At 39.8% G+C, this 14,438-nt stretch overlaps 2 protein-coding genes across 8 annotated transcripts; one reads left to right on the top strand and one right to left on the bottom strand.

The window, feature by feature from the left end:
- The first annotated feature begins 701 nt into the window (after nt 1-701).
- LOC111808500 (U-box domain-containing protein 35-like) lies at nt 702-11,264 on the top strand. Of its 6 annotated transcripts, none has more exons than XM_023694511.1 (11): nt 702-748; nt 942-1,004; nt 1,907-2,124; nt 3,435-3,592; nt 3,664-3,785; nt 5,390-5,577; nt 5,699-6,027; nt 7,351-7,452; nt 7,558-7,986; nt 10,172-10,921; nt 11,013-11,264. In XM_023694511.1, the coding sequence occupies exons 3-11, from the start codon at nt 1,932-1,934 to the stop codon at nt 11,193-11,195; spliced, it is 2,454 nt and encodes an 817-aa protein (XP_023550279.1). In that variant the 5' UTR covers nt 702-748; nt 942-1,004; nt 1,907-1,931; the 3' UTR covers nt 11,196-11,264. The 6 variants fall into 6 exon arrangements, with proteins under 6 accessions (XP_023550279.1, XP_023550278.1, XP_023550282.1 ...); XM_023694510.1 differs by having other exon boundaries at nt 1,903-2,124; XM_023694513.1 differs by lacking the exon at nt 702-748 and having other exon boundaries at nt 766-1,004; nt 1,903-2,124; nt 3,489-3,592.
- Nucleotides 11,100-13,564, bottom strand: LOC111808502 (putative kinase-like protein TMKL1). 2 transcript variants are annotated; one of them, XM_023694515.1, is made up of 3 exons: nt 12,906-13,564; nt 11,431-11,953; nt 11,100-11,191 (listed from the first exon to the last, which is right to left on the bottom strand). In XM_023694515.1, exons 1-2 carry the CDS (start codon nt 13,531-13,533, stop codon nt 11,451-11,453), a joined length of 1,131 nt encoding a protein of 376 aa, XP_023550283.1. In that variant the 5' UTR covers nt 13,534-13,564; the 3' UTR covers nt 11,100-11,191; nt 11,431-11,450. The 2 variants fall into 2 exon arrangements, with proteins under 2 accessions (XP_023550283.1, XP_023550284.1); XM_023694516.1 differs by having other exon boundaries at nt 11,106-11,197.
- Between the last annotated feature and the right edge of the window lie 874 nt (nt 13,565-14,438).

The raw sequence follows: 14,438 nt of genomic DNA, 5'->3' as shown, positions 1-14,438 counted from the left end.
AATTTAATTTTTAATTTTTAATTTTGCTTGTATTTTATTTAATTAATTGCTAATATATTTCTATAACTAAATTAATAAATCTAATTAGCAATAGAAATTATATTCCAAGTATATTTTCTTTATCATATCCATTTAATAAATTATATAAAACATAGTTACGATATAAATTTAATACAGTTATTGAGAAAAACAATAATTGGGATAAATATATGTTGAAATTTATAAAATTTATTAAAAATATTGGATGATTAATTTGTATATTTGTTAAACAAAAAAAATTTGTGCAAAATTTTATTTTATTAAAATTAATCAATTTATGAAGATTTTCACAAATTAATTGAATCCAGGGTAGAAAGTGTAACATTGTTTCTAGTCCAATTAAATAAAATTAAAGGTTTAAATTCGAAATCGAAACAACTGGATAAATTTATGATTAAAATTGGTTCTCTCGTAAAAAATTCAACCAAAAAGGAAAAAAAGAAAAAAAAAATTTAATTCCCATAAATTTTAGAGTTGGATGAACAAAAATCCAAAACCAAAAAATTATTTTATAGCTATTTTCAATTGATTTCATTCACCAATTTGAAATTATTAAAATAAAATTATTATTCACCAAAAATGGGTCATGTTGAAGTAATAATAGCTGATAGGTAGAGAGTTGAACCATTTATGAAAAGTTGTGCCGTTTCACACGATGTCGATTCATTGTTCATCGCTGCGCATTGGAGCATGAGTATTAGAAATTGAGGTAAGGTGGGCCACAACGGCATATGAGGAGTTATTACTTGATATCACCTTCATAAGTCTTGCTTTCATGTCTGCGAATGAGTTTAGGAATGGAAGACCAAGAACAATTTTGACCAATTTCCCCATTTCTTCCCTTTCCCACACGAACACGATTCCCATTTTTTCTTTGATTTTCTGTGGACTTTTAAACGCAGGTTTTCTGGTTGCGAGGCACGGTGGACTTGGGTATCTCCGGCGGCGGATTCTGGCCGTGGAGGGTACTTTTTTCATATTCTCTACCTCTTCCTAATTTATCTGTACTCTGTTTGAACTGGGTTGTTCTTATTTTTGGAATTCCAATCTGCTGGGGCTTGTTTCTTTTGATTTGGTGTTAATTGATTGACTGGGAAATCCTTATTTGTTGCTGTTTTTGTTGTTTGATGCTTTGAATCTGATATACTGTCTTGTTTCTCTTCAACTTTCTGGGTGTTTATTGAACTCAGAGGGCATTGGATAATTCTCTCTGTATCAAACAACTTCCCTTCCCCCAAAGAACTCTCATCCTTCCACTTGAGCTGCTTACAAGAGGTTGATATTGTTCCTACATACATGAACGGATTTCTTAGCATGTTTTTTCCTCACTCGTATTTTTTGTAAATATCCCTAAAAGGCCACCCTATGTGAGATCCCACGTTGGTTGGAGAGGGAACAAAATATTCCTCATAAGGGCATGGAAACCTCCCTTAGTAGACTCGTTTTAAAATCGTGAGGCTGACGGCGATATGTAACGGGCCAAAGAGGACAATATCGGCTAGCGGTGGGCTTGAGCTGTTATACCCTATATATGATTGTCGTTTTAATGACTGAGCCACTGAAAAAAAAGCTATATTTGTTGGTATAGATAGTAACTAGTAACTCCTGTCTAATCATGCTTGTATAGTTTCACGATTTGTATCAATCAACTGTGGTGTTGGTTCATTCATGTCGTGTCTCTACTTGGTTTCACATGCCAGAAGGACCTGTGTTTGAATGTTGGGCTAGAACGTTACAGTATCATACAAGATATCGATTCAATATGTTAGCTAGGAGGTCCACTAAATATGAGCCATTTTGCTGTAAAATTTTTTGTTGTTTTGATGTATTATACTTAACTGACATTCTTTCCACATTGCTCAGACAGTTCTATGCATTAGAGTTGCATCATTATGGAGGGGATGGAAGAGGAAGCCGATCTTATTTCACTGCCTTCCCCTTCTCCAGTTGTAGCTGTTGCTATCAGTGGGAAGAAAAACAGTAGATATATAATTAGGTGGTCGTTGGAAAAGTTTCTACCCGAGGGCATCATTAATTTCAAGCTGATACATGTCACCCCGAGGATTACTAGTGTCCCAACTCCAAGTAAGCCGTGCACTTCAAATTGAATATGTTTTTGGTTGTTTATGTGGAGGTACACTTTACGCTTGGTTCTTGTACTGAAAATTGAAAAGTACACACTTGTGTGACCATCTTAGAAAATCCATGAGTTTCCCACATTGATTGGAGAGAGGAACGAGTGCTAGTGAGGATGCTGGGCCTCGAAGGAGGGTGGATTGTGAGATCGGAGAACGAGTGTCTGCTAGGACGTTGGGCCTGGAAAGGGGGTGCATTGTGAGATCCTTCATCAGTTGGAGAGGGGAATGAAACATTCTTTATAAGGGTGTGGAAACCTCTCGCTAGCAGACTTGCTTTAAAAACCTTGAGGGGAAGTTCGAAACGGAAAGCCCAAAGGCTCCAAAGGAGGGTGGATTGTGAGATCCCACATTGGTTGGAGAGGGCAACAAAACATTCTTTATAAGGGTGTGGAAATCTCTTCCTAGCAAATGCGTTTTAAAAACCTTGAGGGGAAGTTCGAAAGGGAAAGCCCAAAGGCCCAGAAGGGGGGTGGATTGTGAGATCGTACATTGATTGGAGAGGGGAACAAAACATTCTTTATAAGGATGTGGAAACCTCTCCCTAACAGACGCGTTTTGAAAACTTTGAGGGGAAGTCCGAAAGGGAAACCCAAAGGCTCTGAAGGGGGGTGGATTGTGAGATCCCACATCGATTGGAGAAGGGAACGAAACAGTCTTTATAAGGGTGCGGAAACCTCTCCCTAACAGTCGCGTTTTGAAAACCTTGAGGGGAAGTCCGAAAGGGAAAGCCCAAAGGCCCCGAAGGGGGGTGGATTGTGAGATCCTACATTGATTGGAGAAGGGAACGAAACATTCTTTATAAGGGTGTGGAAACCTCTCTCTAACATACACGATTTAAAAACCTTGAGGGGAAGTTCGAAAGGAAAAACCTAAAGAGGACCATATCGGTTAGTAATGGACTTGCACGGTTACATGTAGTGACCCCAATATATGCAAATCCACCCTCACACTGTAACCTCGAACAAAGTTGCATCATGAGGTTAAGAAATGACGCAGGAAACTAGACCATGGAGCTATAGTACTGACTATGCATAGGACTACTGTACTGACTATGCATAGGACTACTAAGGTGAAACGACAAGGTCAGATATGGTCCATTCAGAGGGTAATAACCTCCAGACATGACCAAGTTACTTCAATCCTATAGGTTGTATTCATTTTTTAATTCTTAACGTATGAGACAAAATCTTCATTAGACGTAAAAATTGATCAGATTTTCCTTATACATCCTTGTGGCTAACACTAAACTTTATCTAGATAGCATATTCAAGCTATATACCAATGTTGATGCAGTGGGAAATTCAATTCCAGTTTCACAAGTTCGTGACGATGTCGCTGCAGCTTATAGGAAAGAAATCGGGTGGCAGACGAACGAAAAGCTTCTTCCATACACGAAGATGTTTGCTCAGAGAAAGGTCTGGCTTTATACTAATTTGAATTGTGGATAGGAAAACAGAATAAGCTGAAGTCTTCTTTCAAAATGTAGGTTCAACTTGATGTTGTTACTCTTGAAGCAGATGATGTAGCAAATGCAATCATAGAAGAGGTCACAAAGTGTTCAATTAGCAAGCTTGTGATAGGAGTTTCATCACAGGGTTTTTTCTCAAGGTAATTAACTCTCTTTAGCATGCTCTTTACTAAATTAAGATATGTAATGACAAACATCAAATGAAGGTTTCTGTAGGGTTGTGAAAGTTGTAAACGAGATTAACGTGGAGACATTAGGACACAAGTGCCTGATTCCCATATTGGTTGGATAGGAGAACGAAGCATTCCTTATAAGGATGCGGAAGCTTCTCTCTAGTAGACGTGTTTTAAAATCGAGAGGCTTATGGCGATACGTAATTGGCTAAAATGGACAATATCTACTAGGGGTGGCCTCAGACTGTTACAAATGGTATCGGAGCCAAACATCGGGTGGTGTGGCAACGAGGACGTTGACCTCCAAGAGAGGTGGATTGTGAGATCCCATATTGGTTGGAGAGGAGAACGAAACATTTCTTATAAGGGTGTGGAAACCTCTTCCTAGTAGACGTGTTTTAAAACCGTGAGATTGACTGCGATACGTAATGGGCTAAAACAGACAATATCTACTAGTGGTGGCTTTGGGCTGTTACAAATAGTATCAGAGCCAGACACCGGACGGTGTGCCAGCGAGGATACTGGGCCCCAAGAGGGGTGAATTGTGAGATCCTACATTGGTTGGAGAGAGGAGCGAAACATTCCTTATAAGGGTGTGGAAATTTCTCCCTAGTAGACGTGTTTTAAAATCGTGAGGCTGACAGCGATATATAACGGGCTAAAGCGGACAATATCTACTAGCGGTGGCCTCAGGCTGTTACAAATGGTATTAGAGCCAGACACCAGGTGGTGTGCCAGCGAGGATACTAGGCCCCCAAGAGGGATGGATTGTGAGATCCTACGTCGGTTGGAGAGAGGAGCGAAACATTCCTTATAAGGGTGTAGAAATTTCTCCCTAGTAGATGTGTTTTAAAATCGTGAGGCTGACAGCGATATATAACGGGCTAAAGCGGACAATATCTACTAGCGGTGGTCTCAGGCTGTTACAAATGGTATTAGAGCCAGACACCAGGTGGTGTGCCAGCGAGGATACTAGGCCCCCAAGAGGGGTGGATTGTGAGATCCTACGTCGGTTGGAGAGAGGAGCGAAACATTCCTTATAAGGGTGTAAAAATTTCTCCCTAGTAGACGTGTTTTAAAATCGTGAGGCTGACAGCGATATACAACGGGCTAAAGCGGACAATATCTACTAGCGGTGGCCTCAGGCTGATACAAATGGTATCCGAGCTAGACATCGGGCGGTGTGCCAGCGAGGATGCTGGCCCCAAGGGAGGTATGAATTGTGAGATCCCACATTGGTTGGAGAGGAAAACGAAACATTCTTTATAAGGGTGTGAAAACCTCTCTCAAGTAAACGAGTTTTAAAAACTTTGACGGGAAGCCCAAAAAAGACAATATCTACTAGCGTTGAGCTTCGACTGTTACAATGACATTGTACTAAGTTCTTACACTTTGTCGGGGACAGTAAGCCTAAAGGGACAACTGCTGCTTATTTTATCATATTTTATCATTACACTGATTCATGTTTATTTTCTCATTACACTTCGTTGAGTACATATTTCAGCTCTCAAACATAGTATTATGTTTATTTTCTCATCTTCTTGTCGTGTCTGGATGACATTTTTTGGCAGGAAACTAAATGGTCTATCCTCAAGAATATCAGCACTTGCACCAAGACATTGTACAGTCTATGCTATTTCAAAAGGACAATTAGCCTCAATCCGGCCGCCTAATATGGAGACAAACGTGAGCATTGATGATGCGAGTGAAGCAAGTTCTGCAAATAGCTACTTGAGCTATTCATCCAGCTCAGTTACTGGTAGCCATCAGCTTTGATCTGCATGCATATTTTACCAGCATTCAACCAGAGATAGTGTTTGTTCATCTTTAGTTCATATTAGAAATTTTATTATTCAGTTTTTCCTGTTTTCTTGATACAGATAGCAGTTCGAGCTTAACTACGTCCTACTCTGATTTCCCTTCTTCTTCCCCGTCCCTACCGTTACAACGATTTCAAGCTCTTTCAACCATCAACCAGACTCTTCTAACGACGAAATCAAGCCCCATTAATGCTGACCATTCTAGATGTCAATCTGTTGATATTGAGGATCAGGTGGATGGCATTCGTTCTTCTTCCTATGTTTCAGATTGCGCACGAACATTGAGTCGAGACTCTAGCTGTAAAAGTTCGTCGATGGATGGCCAATCTTGGGTTGATGAAGCTTCGTCCTCTGGCGCGTTCAGTGATCATGTTTCATGTGAAAGTCAGGTAATCCATCTGCTATTTGCCTTGGCTTGTTGTTAGTTCAATGGATCATTTCATATGTTCCCTTGGCTTGTTATCTTTTGGTCTCTTTGGCTTGAGCATTTGCATCCATTTAAGGCTCTAATTCTTCCTTGGAGAGCTTCCATGTAATTCACCACTAGTGGTTGAGAGATTATAGCTTTCTGTTCGGGTTCTGTTAGGGAGAAGTTTCTACACTCTTATAAAAAATGCTTCGTTCCCCTTTTCAACTAACGTGGAATCTCACAATCCACCCCCTTGGGGGCCTAGCGTCCTTGTGTCATCGTTCCCCTCATCAACTAATGTGGGATCTCACAATTCGGGGTGGCCTAGCGTTCTCACTGGCACACTGCCTGGTTGTCTGGCTATGATATCATTGTAACAGCCCAAGTCCCCCGCTAGCAGATATTGTCTTCTTTGGACTTTTTCTTCCAAGTTTCCCCTCTAGGTTTTAAAACGCGTATGTTAGGGAGAGATTTCTACACCTTTATAAAAAATGCTTCGTTCCCCTTTCCAACTAATGTGGGATCTCACAATCCACCCCCTTAGGGGCCCAGCGTCCTTGTGTCATCGTTCCCCTCTCCAACTAATGTGGGATCTCACAATTCGGGGTGGCCTACTGTCCTCGCTGGCACACTACCTAGTTGTCTGACTATGATATCATTGTAACAGCCCAAGTCTCCCGCTAGCAGATATTGTCTTCTTTGGACTTTTTCTTCCAAGTTTTCTCTTAAGGTTTTAAAGCGTGTCTGTTAGGGAGAGGTTTCTATACTCTTATAAAAAATGCTTCGTTCCCCTCTTCAACCAATGTGAGATCTCACAATCCACCCCCTTGCAGGCCTAGCGTTCTTATGCCATCGTTCCCCTCTTCAACCAATGTGCGATCTCACAATCCACCCCCTTAGGGGCCAATGTTCTTATGCCATCGTTCCCCTCTTCAACCAATGTGGGATCTCACAATCCGGGATGGCCCAGTGTCCTCACTGGCACACTGCCCGATTGTCTGGCTATGATACCATTGTAACAACCCAAGCCCACCGTTACCAGATATTATTCTCTTTGAGCTTTCTCTTCGTGACTTCTCCTCAGGGTTTTAAATGCGTTTAACGTATGTTAGGGAGAGGATTCCACACTCTTATAAATATGCTTCGTTTTCCTCTCCAACCAATGTGGGATCTCACAATGACAACCCACGACTCCGATATCAGCATTATAAAGACTTCCGGGATACAACTTTCATTCTGACATTCATTTATTTGATGATACTATGACATATTTGTATATTCAATTTGTTTCTTGCATTGACAGACGGATGTCACCTTTGAGCTTGAAAAGTTGAGAATCAAACTAAGACATGCGAGAGGAATGTACGCAATCGCTCAACGAGAGACGATCGACGCCTCTCGAAAGGTAGACATCATTTTTATTCATCATTCATAACCTATGAGTAATACTCCCTCTACTTGTTTTCTTTTCATGATCTTTGACAGTCACCCCATTATTGATTTTTATCAGCTGAACCATCTAAATAAACAACGATCGGAGGACGCTAGGAAGCTCGACGAGATCAAGAACAGAGAGGCGGCTGCCAAAGAATTTGCAAGGGAAGAGAGAACGAAGCGTGAAGCTTTAAGAAGAGAAGCAAAGTACGTAAAAGAACGCGCCGAAAGAGAGGGCATCTATAGGAAGGAAGCAGAGACAAAAGCTCTTCAAGATGCCAAAGAGAAAGGAAAGCATGAGAATGCTCTTGAAGGACCTCTGCAGCAATACCAACATTTTCAGTGGGAAGATATTGTTTCTGCAACATCATCTTTCTCAGAGGATCTTAAGCTTGGAATGGGAGCACATGGAACAGTTTATAAGTGCAGTTTACATCATACAACTGTAGCAGTAAAGGTTCTTCATTCTAGAGATGATCACAAAAAGACCCAATTTCTTCAGGAGGTGAGTGAACTGTTCAAAATAACATCTTACAAACTTGTTGCTTTTAGAATTTCGTTACGTTTTCGATCAAAATCTGTCCCTTGTTGCTTTTCAGCTCGAATTTTGTTATATTTTCGATCAAAATCTGCCCCTTGTTGCTTTTCAGCTCGAATGTCATTACATTTTCGATCAAAATCTGTCACTCGTTGCTTTTCAGCTCGAATTTCATTACGTTTTCAATCAAAATCTGTCCCTTGTTGCTTTTCAGCTCGAATTTCGTTACGTTTTCGATCAAAATCTGTCCCTTGTTGCTTTTCAGCTCGAATTTTGTTATATTTTCGATCAAAATCTGCCCCTTGTTGCTTTTCAGCTCGAATGTCATTACATTTTCGATCAAAATCTGTCACTCGTTGCTTTTCAGCTCGAATTTCATTACGTTTTCAATCAAAATCTGTCCCTTGTTGCTTTTCAGCTCGAATTTCGTTACGTTTTCGATCAAAATCTGTCCCTTGTTGCTTTTCAGCTCGAATTTTGTTATATTTTCGATCAAAATCTGCCCCTTGTTGCTTTTCAGCTCGAATGTCATTACATTTTCGATCAAAATCTGTCACTCGTTGCTTTTCAGCTCGAATTTCATTACGTTTTCAATCAAAATCTGTCCCTTGTTGCTTTTCAGCTCGAATTTCGTTACGTTTTCGATCAAAATCTGTCCCTTGTTGCTTTTCAGCTCGAATTTTGTTATATTTTCGATCAAAATCTGCCCCTTGTTGCTTTTCAGCTCGAATGTCATTACATTTTCGATCAAAATCTGTCACTCGTTGCTTTTCAGCTCGAATTTCATTACGTTTTCAATCAAAATCTGTCCCTTGTTGCTTTTCAGCTCGAATTTCGTTACGTTTTCGATCAAAATCTGTCCCTTGTTGCTTTTCAGCTCGAATTTTGTTATATTTTCGATCAAAATCTGCCCCTTGTTGCTTTTCAGCTCGAATGTCATTACATTTTCGATCAAAATCTGTCACTCGTTGCTTTTCAGCTCGAATTTCATTACGTTTTCAATCAAAATCTGTCCCTTGTTGCTTTTCAGCTCGAATTTCGTTACGTTTTCGATCAAAATCTGTCCCTTGTTGCTTTTCAGCTCGAATTTTGTTATATTTTCGATCAAAATCTGCCCCTTGTTGCTTTTCAGCTCGAATGTCATTACATTTTCGATCAAAATCTGTCACTCGTTGCTTTTCAGCTCGAATTTCATTACGTTTTCAATCAAAATCTGTCCCTTGTTGCTTTTCAGCTCGAATTTCGTTACGTTTTCGATCAAAATCTGTCCCTTGTTGCTTTTCAGCTCGAATTTTGTTATATTTTCGATCAAAATCTGCCCCTTGTTGCTTTTCAGCTCGAATGTCATTACATTTTCGATCAAAATCTGTCACTCGTTGCTTTTCAGCTCGAATTTCATTACGTTTTCAATCAAAATCTGTCCCTTGTTGCTTTTCAGCTCGAATTTCGTTACGTTTTCGATCAAAATCTGTCCCTTGTTGCTTTTCAGCTCGAATTTTGTTATATTTTCGATCAAAATCTGCCCCTTGTTGCTTTTCAGCTCGAATGTCATTACATTTTCGATCAAAATCTGTCACTCGTTGCTTTTCAGCTCGAATTTCATTACGTTTTCAATCAAAATCTGTCCCTTGTTGCTTTTCAGCTCGAATTTCGTTACGTTTTCGATCAAAATCTGTCCCTTGTTGCTTTTCAGCTCGAATTTTGTTATATTTTCGATCAAAATCTGCCCCTTGTTGCTTTTCAGCTCGAATGTCATTACATTTTCGATCAAAATCTGTCACTCGTTGCTTTTCAGCTCGAATTTCGTTACGTTTTCGATCAAAATCTGTCCCTTGTTGCTTTTCAGCTCGAATTTTGTTATATTTTCGATCAAAATCTGCCCCTTGTTGCTTTTCAGCTCGAATGTCATTACATTTTCGATCAAAATCTGTCACTCGTTGCTTTTCAGCTCGAATTTCATTACGTTTTCAATCAAAATCTGTCCCTTGTTGCTTTTCAGCTCGAATTTCGTTACGTTTTCGATCAAAATCTGTCCCTTGTTGCTTTTCAGCTCAAATTTCGTTACATTTTCAATCAAAATCAGTCCCTTGTTGCTTTTCAGCTCGAATTTCGTTACGTTTTCAATTAAAATCTGTCCATTGTTGCTTTTCAGCTCGAAATCTTGAGCAAAATCCATCATCCTCATCTACTACTCCTCCTCGGTGCATGTCCGGATATGAACTGTCTGGTTTATGAGTACATGGAAAATGGTAGCTTGGAGGATAGGTTATACTGCAGAGGCAATACACCAGCAATTCCATGGTATGAGAGATTCCGAATAGCTTGGGAAATAGCCTCGGCTCTCGTCTTTCTTCACAGCTCAAAACCAAAACCGATAATCCACCGCGATCTTAAGCCAGCAAACATATTACTCGACCGAAACCTCGTGAGCAAAATCGGCGACGTCGGTCTATCTACCGTGTTCAACTCAGACCCATTAATGTCTACTGCATTCAAGAACAGTGGACCAGTTGGGACTCTTTGTTACATTGATCCCGAGTACCAACGAAGCGGATTAATCTCGCCGAAGTCGGATGTGTATGCTTTTGGAATGGTGATCTTGCAGTTACTAACTGCAAAACCAGCAGTAGCACTAACCCATGTGGTGGAAACAGCCATTGATAACTGCAGTTTAGATAAGGTTCTGGATATAGAGGCTGGACATTGGCCGGTGGAAGAAACATATGAACTAGCAAGATTAGGACTTCACTGTGCAGAGATGCAACGTAAAGATAGGCCTGACTTGAAGGATCATGTGCTTCCCTTGTTGCTGACACTGAAAAAGGTTGCTGATGAGGCTCGAAGTTTGGCCTCAAAAGTTCCAGCTCCGATTCCTAATCATTTCATCTGTCCAATTCTTCAGGTACGAATCAACCATGTTATTATAACCTTGATCAAAAGGTTAGAGGCTCGAATTCCTAAACCATATGGTTCTATGCTAAATTTCTCTGCAGGACGTGATGAATGACCCGTGTGTAGCTGCAGATGGGTACACGTACGATCGTTGGGCGATCGAGAAGTGGCTACAAGAGAACGATAACTCACCGATCACGAAGTTGCCGTTGGCAGATAAGAATTTGATACCAAATTTCAGTCTTCTCTCTGCAATTGTTGAGTGGAACTCCAGAAAAAACTGATACTCACAGCCATTTATAAGATAAATTAATTACAAGACAAAATATAGTGTTCATATAATGTTCATATAATGTAAAGTTCAAGTAATTATGAAATTAAATAAAATAAGATAAATATATGTTATATAATTATATCTATTTTTTTAAAAAGAATTAAATGGTTTAATTATTGACATAAGAATGTTTTTAAAATTTTGAAAAAAAAAATAACAAATATGCTTTCTCACAGAACGCTTACCCTTTTTGCTGCAATCCAATTCATCTGAAATCCATCTCAATCCTTCCGATTTCTGTAATCTTCGCGATCACTTCCTTGAAATCCGGCCGAAGATCCGGCGAAGAAGAACAACAGGCCTCGCCGATCTGAAGAAGGCATCGGAGAGTCCGCTCTTCAGAAACACCGCAATCGCCGCCGTCTCCGCCCGTCTCTTTGGCAGAAAGCAACTCGAGTAAGATCTTGCCATAGCTGAAGACGTCTGTTCGTTCATCAGCGTCGCTCATATTAATCAGTTCCGGCGCCTTGTAGCCGGAGGCGGCGGAAACTTGGAGCATTTCTCGAGTTGCGGCGGCGTTGAGGAGGAGATGGAGGCCGAAATCGGAGACGTGCGGCTCAAAGTTTGAATCGAGAAGAATGTTCTTGGATTTGAGATTTCCATGAGGTATTGGTTTCTGTAATCCGTTGTGGAGATGATCTAGGGCTCTTGCGATTCCGAGGGAGATTTTGTTAATGACCTCCCAATTTTTTGACTCTGATTCTCGTTCTGTTCAATCACAAGTGGAACAATTGAAATTATTAGGAAAATAAAAACTTTAGGTAATTTGTAGAATATTTTATTTCTTGAAGAGAAAATACATAAATTTGCAAAACAACATGAAAACATGAAAAAATGAAAAATCTTTATTAAAAAAAAAATTATAGTTCAAGTAAAATATATAGTAAATTAAACCTAAAAAATGGATTAAAATATATTATTTTAACTCAAAACTAATATCTATTAGCGGTGGACTTGGACAGTCACTTATGGTATCATATCCAGACATCGAGCGGTGTGTAGGATGTTGGGTCCTAAGAAAGTGGATTGTGAGATAGGGAAAGTAAGTATCTACTGGTCGTGGGTTTTGTCTATTACAAATGGTATTATAGCCAGACATTGGATACATTGGATGGTTTGTCAGGACGTTGTGCCCCCAAAGGGTGGATTGTGAGATAGGTTAAGTCCAAAGAAAAGAATATCTACCAGCGATGAGCTTGAGCTGTTACAAATGATATCATAGCTAGACACCGGGTAGTGTGCTAGGACATTAAGCCCCAAGGGGTAGATTTTGAAATCCGGAGAGAACCAGACATTTCTATAAGCCGAATAATATCTACTAGCAGAGGACTTGTACTATTACAAATAATATTATAGTCAGACATCGAACTGTGCGTCTAAATGTTTAGTCCTAAGTGGGTGGATCGTGAGATCCCACGTTAACCTCTCCACCTCTACCGACATTTAAAATCCTGGAGGAGAAGAGACAAATAAAAAGGCACCGCTGGACGAACCAGAATGGTCACCATCTCTGATTTCCCTACGGACAAAAACGCCGACAGCCACCAAAAACCGACAACAAATCTGGTTGCCGACATCCCACCCCAAATTGAACTCCATTTTCCCTTCCACTTTCTCGAGAAACAAACAGAAAATCTCACACCAAAATTTTCAAACTTACCTCTAATCAACTCCGCCAAATTCCCCTGCCCATAAAACGGGTGAACCAGAAGCCTCTCACCCCTCCCGCCGGCGTAGAATCCTAGCATCGGCACTAAATTCCTATGCCTAATCGAACCCAGAAACCGAACGACGTCGTACTCTCCTCCACCGGCACCCGGCCGGAGGAATCTAAGTAGCCGGGTCGATTGGGTGCTCTGTAACGAAGCTTTGTACAGAGTTCCATAGTGGGATTTGCCAATCACTTCCCCCGGAGCTTCTAGAATCTCGTCGATCGTCAAATCCTCGCCACCCTCAAAAGTTGCCAACGACGGCGGCGATGGCGGCGGCGTGTGTTCCTTTTTGTTGTGTTCGTCGTTGCAGGGCCTCTCGACGTCGTGTCGATGCTCTGTTAGTGAGAGCTTATGGCGGAAGAAGAAGAAGAAGATGGAGATTAGAAGAAGAACAAAAATGGCGGCCGAAGCAACGAGAAGAATGAATTTGAGCATGTGGGATTGTTCAAACAAATCCAAAGCTTTTTTCTTTTTAATGATTGGATCTTCAAAACTTCTTTTCTTTGAGTTTGAAAGGTTTGTGGCAGAAGAACAGAGTGAAATACTATACTTTGCGTGCGCAGCAGGGGAATACATCCCATCCAGCCAAGAATGTGGACCCCACTCCTTTATTTTAAAATATCTCAATAATATTTTAAATCTTTCAAATAAATCTAAAAAATTGTTTTAAATTAAAAAATACACCTTTTAAAAATATTAAGTTTTATTGATGCTCTTGAATTTTTTTTATTGTAGTACACGTTTTTAAATATATTCTTGTATTTTTAAAAGTAACATTAAAAATTTTGAAGATAATTTATATAATATAATTAAAAAAATTTACTGTTAGTATTGGTCGGTGTCTATGTATTGATCGTAAGAACTTATAATTGTTAACAATTACCATTGATAAGTCATATATATAGCGGTATTATTTTAGGTTAATGTGAGACAGGTATGCTATCAACCCCAGTCACCCTTTTTTTTGTACGATCATTCGATTAAAGTAAAGAGGGTTCTTACAATTTCATTCTCGTTTGAGTTTGCTAGAATTGTGTTCTTGAGTATCTAGAGAAACTCGTAGAATAAATTTCTTAAGTTGTAGTTTGCGTCGTGGAAACTATCTATTAATTGACGTGAGCCACGTTCGTTAAAAGTATTATTTCGTTTACTCTTTTAAAAAACATACTAGAAAAGAAATCGTACCCGAAAAGAGAACCTTTGGAGATAAAAGAGGGGCAAAAGCTCAAAAGCTCAAATATAATTGAGAGATTGAGAGTGGTTATGTTAAAAGAATAGATAGGTCCCGAGGTAATGCTAGACTTTATCCCCACACGAGCACTTGCCTTGCCTTGGAACCACTTATTGCTGATAATCAATAGATACACTTTCTAAGGTGTTCTCTTTTTCTACGGATAAATGTTCGTAACTGTTTAAGCTCATCATTAGCAGATATTGTAATTTTTAGGTTTTTTCTTTCAGAAATGCTTCGCTTCGTTCTC

The sequence above is a fragment of the Cucurbita pepo genome, chromosome LG13 (genome assembly GCF_002806865.2).
Source record: "Cucurbita pepo subsp. pepo cultivar mu-cu-16 chromosome LG13, ASM280686v2, whole genome shotgun sequence".
NCBI lineage: Eukaryota > Viridiplantae > Streptophyta > Magnoliopsida > Cucurbitales > Cucurbitaceae > Cucurbita > Cucurbita pepo.
Note: the sequence above shows the minus strand (reverse complement) of the source record. Positions and strands in the feature narration are given on the sequence as shown.

Bases quoted from the DNA above. Each gene is read 5' to 3' on its own strand.
- LOC111808500 (XM_023694511.1), top strand. From the start codon at position 1,932: ATGGAGGGGATGGAAGAGGAAGCCGATCTTATTTCACTGCCTTCCCCT. The intron at 5,578-5,698 runs GTAGCCATCAGC...TTCTTGATACAG, and splicing joins TTCATCCAGCTCAGTTACTG to ATAGCAGTTCGAGCTTAACT. The intron at 10,922-11,012 runs GTACGAATCAAC...ATTTCTCTGCAG, and splicing joins TCATCTGTCCAATTCTTCAG to GACGTGATGAATGACCCGTG.
- LOC111808502 (XM_023694515.1), bottom strand. From the start codon at position 13,533: ATGTATTCCCCTGCTGCGCACGCAAAGTATAGTATTTCACTCTGTTCT. The intron at 11,954-12,905 runs GTAAGTTTGAAA...GTGATTGAACAG, and splicing joins TTTGGCGGAGTTGATTAGAG to AACGAGAATCAGAGTCAAAA.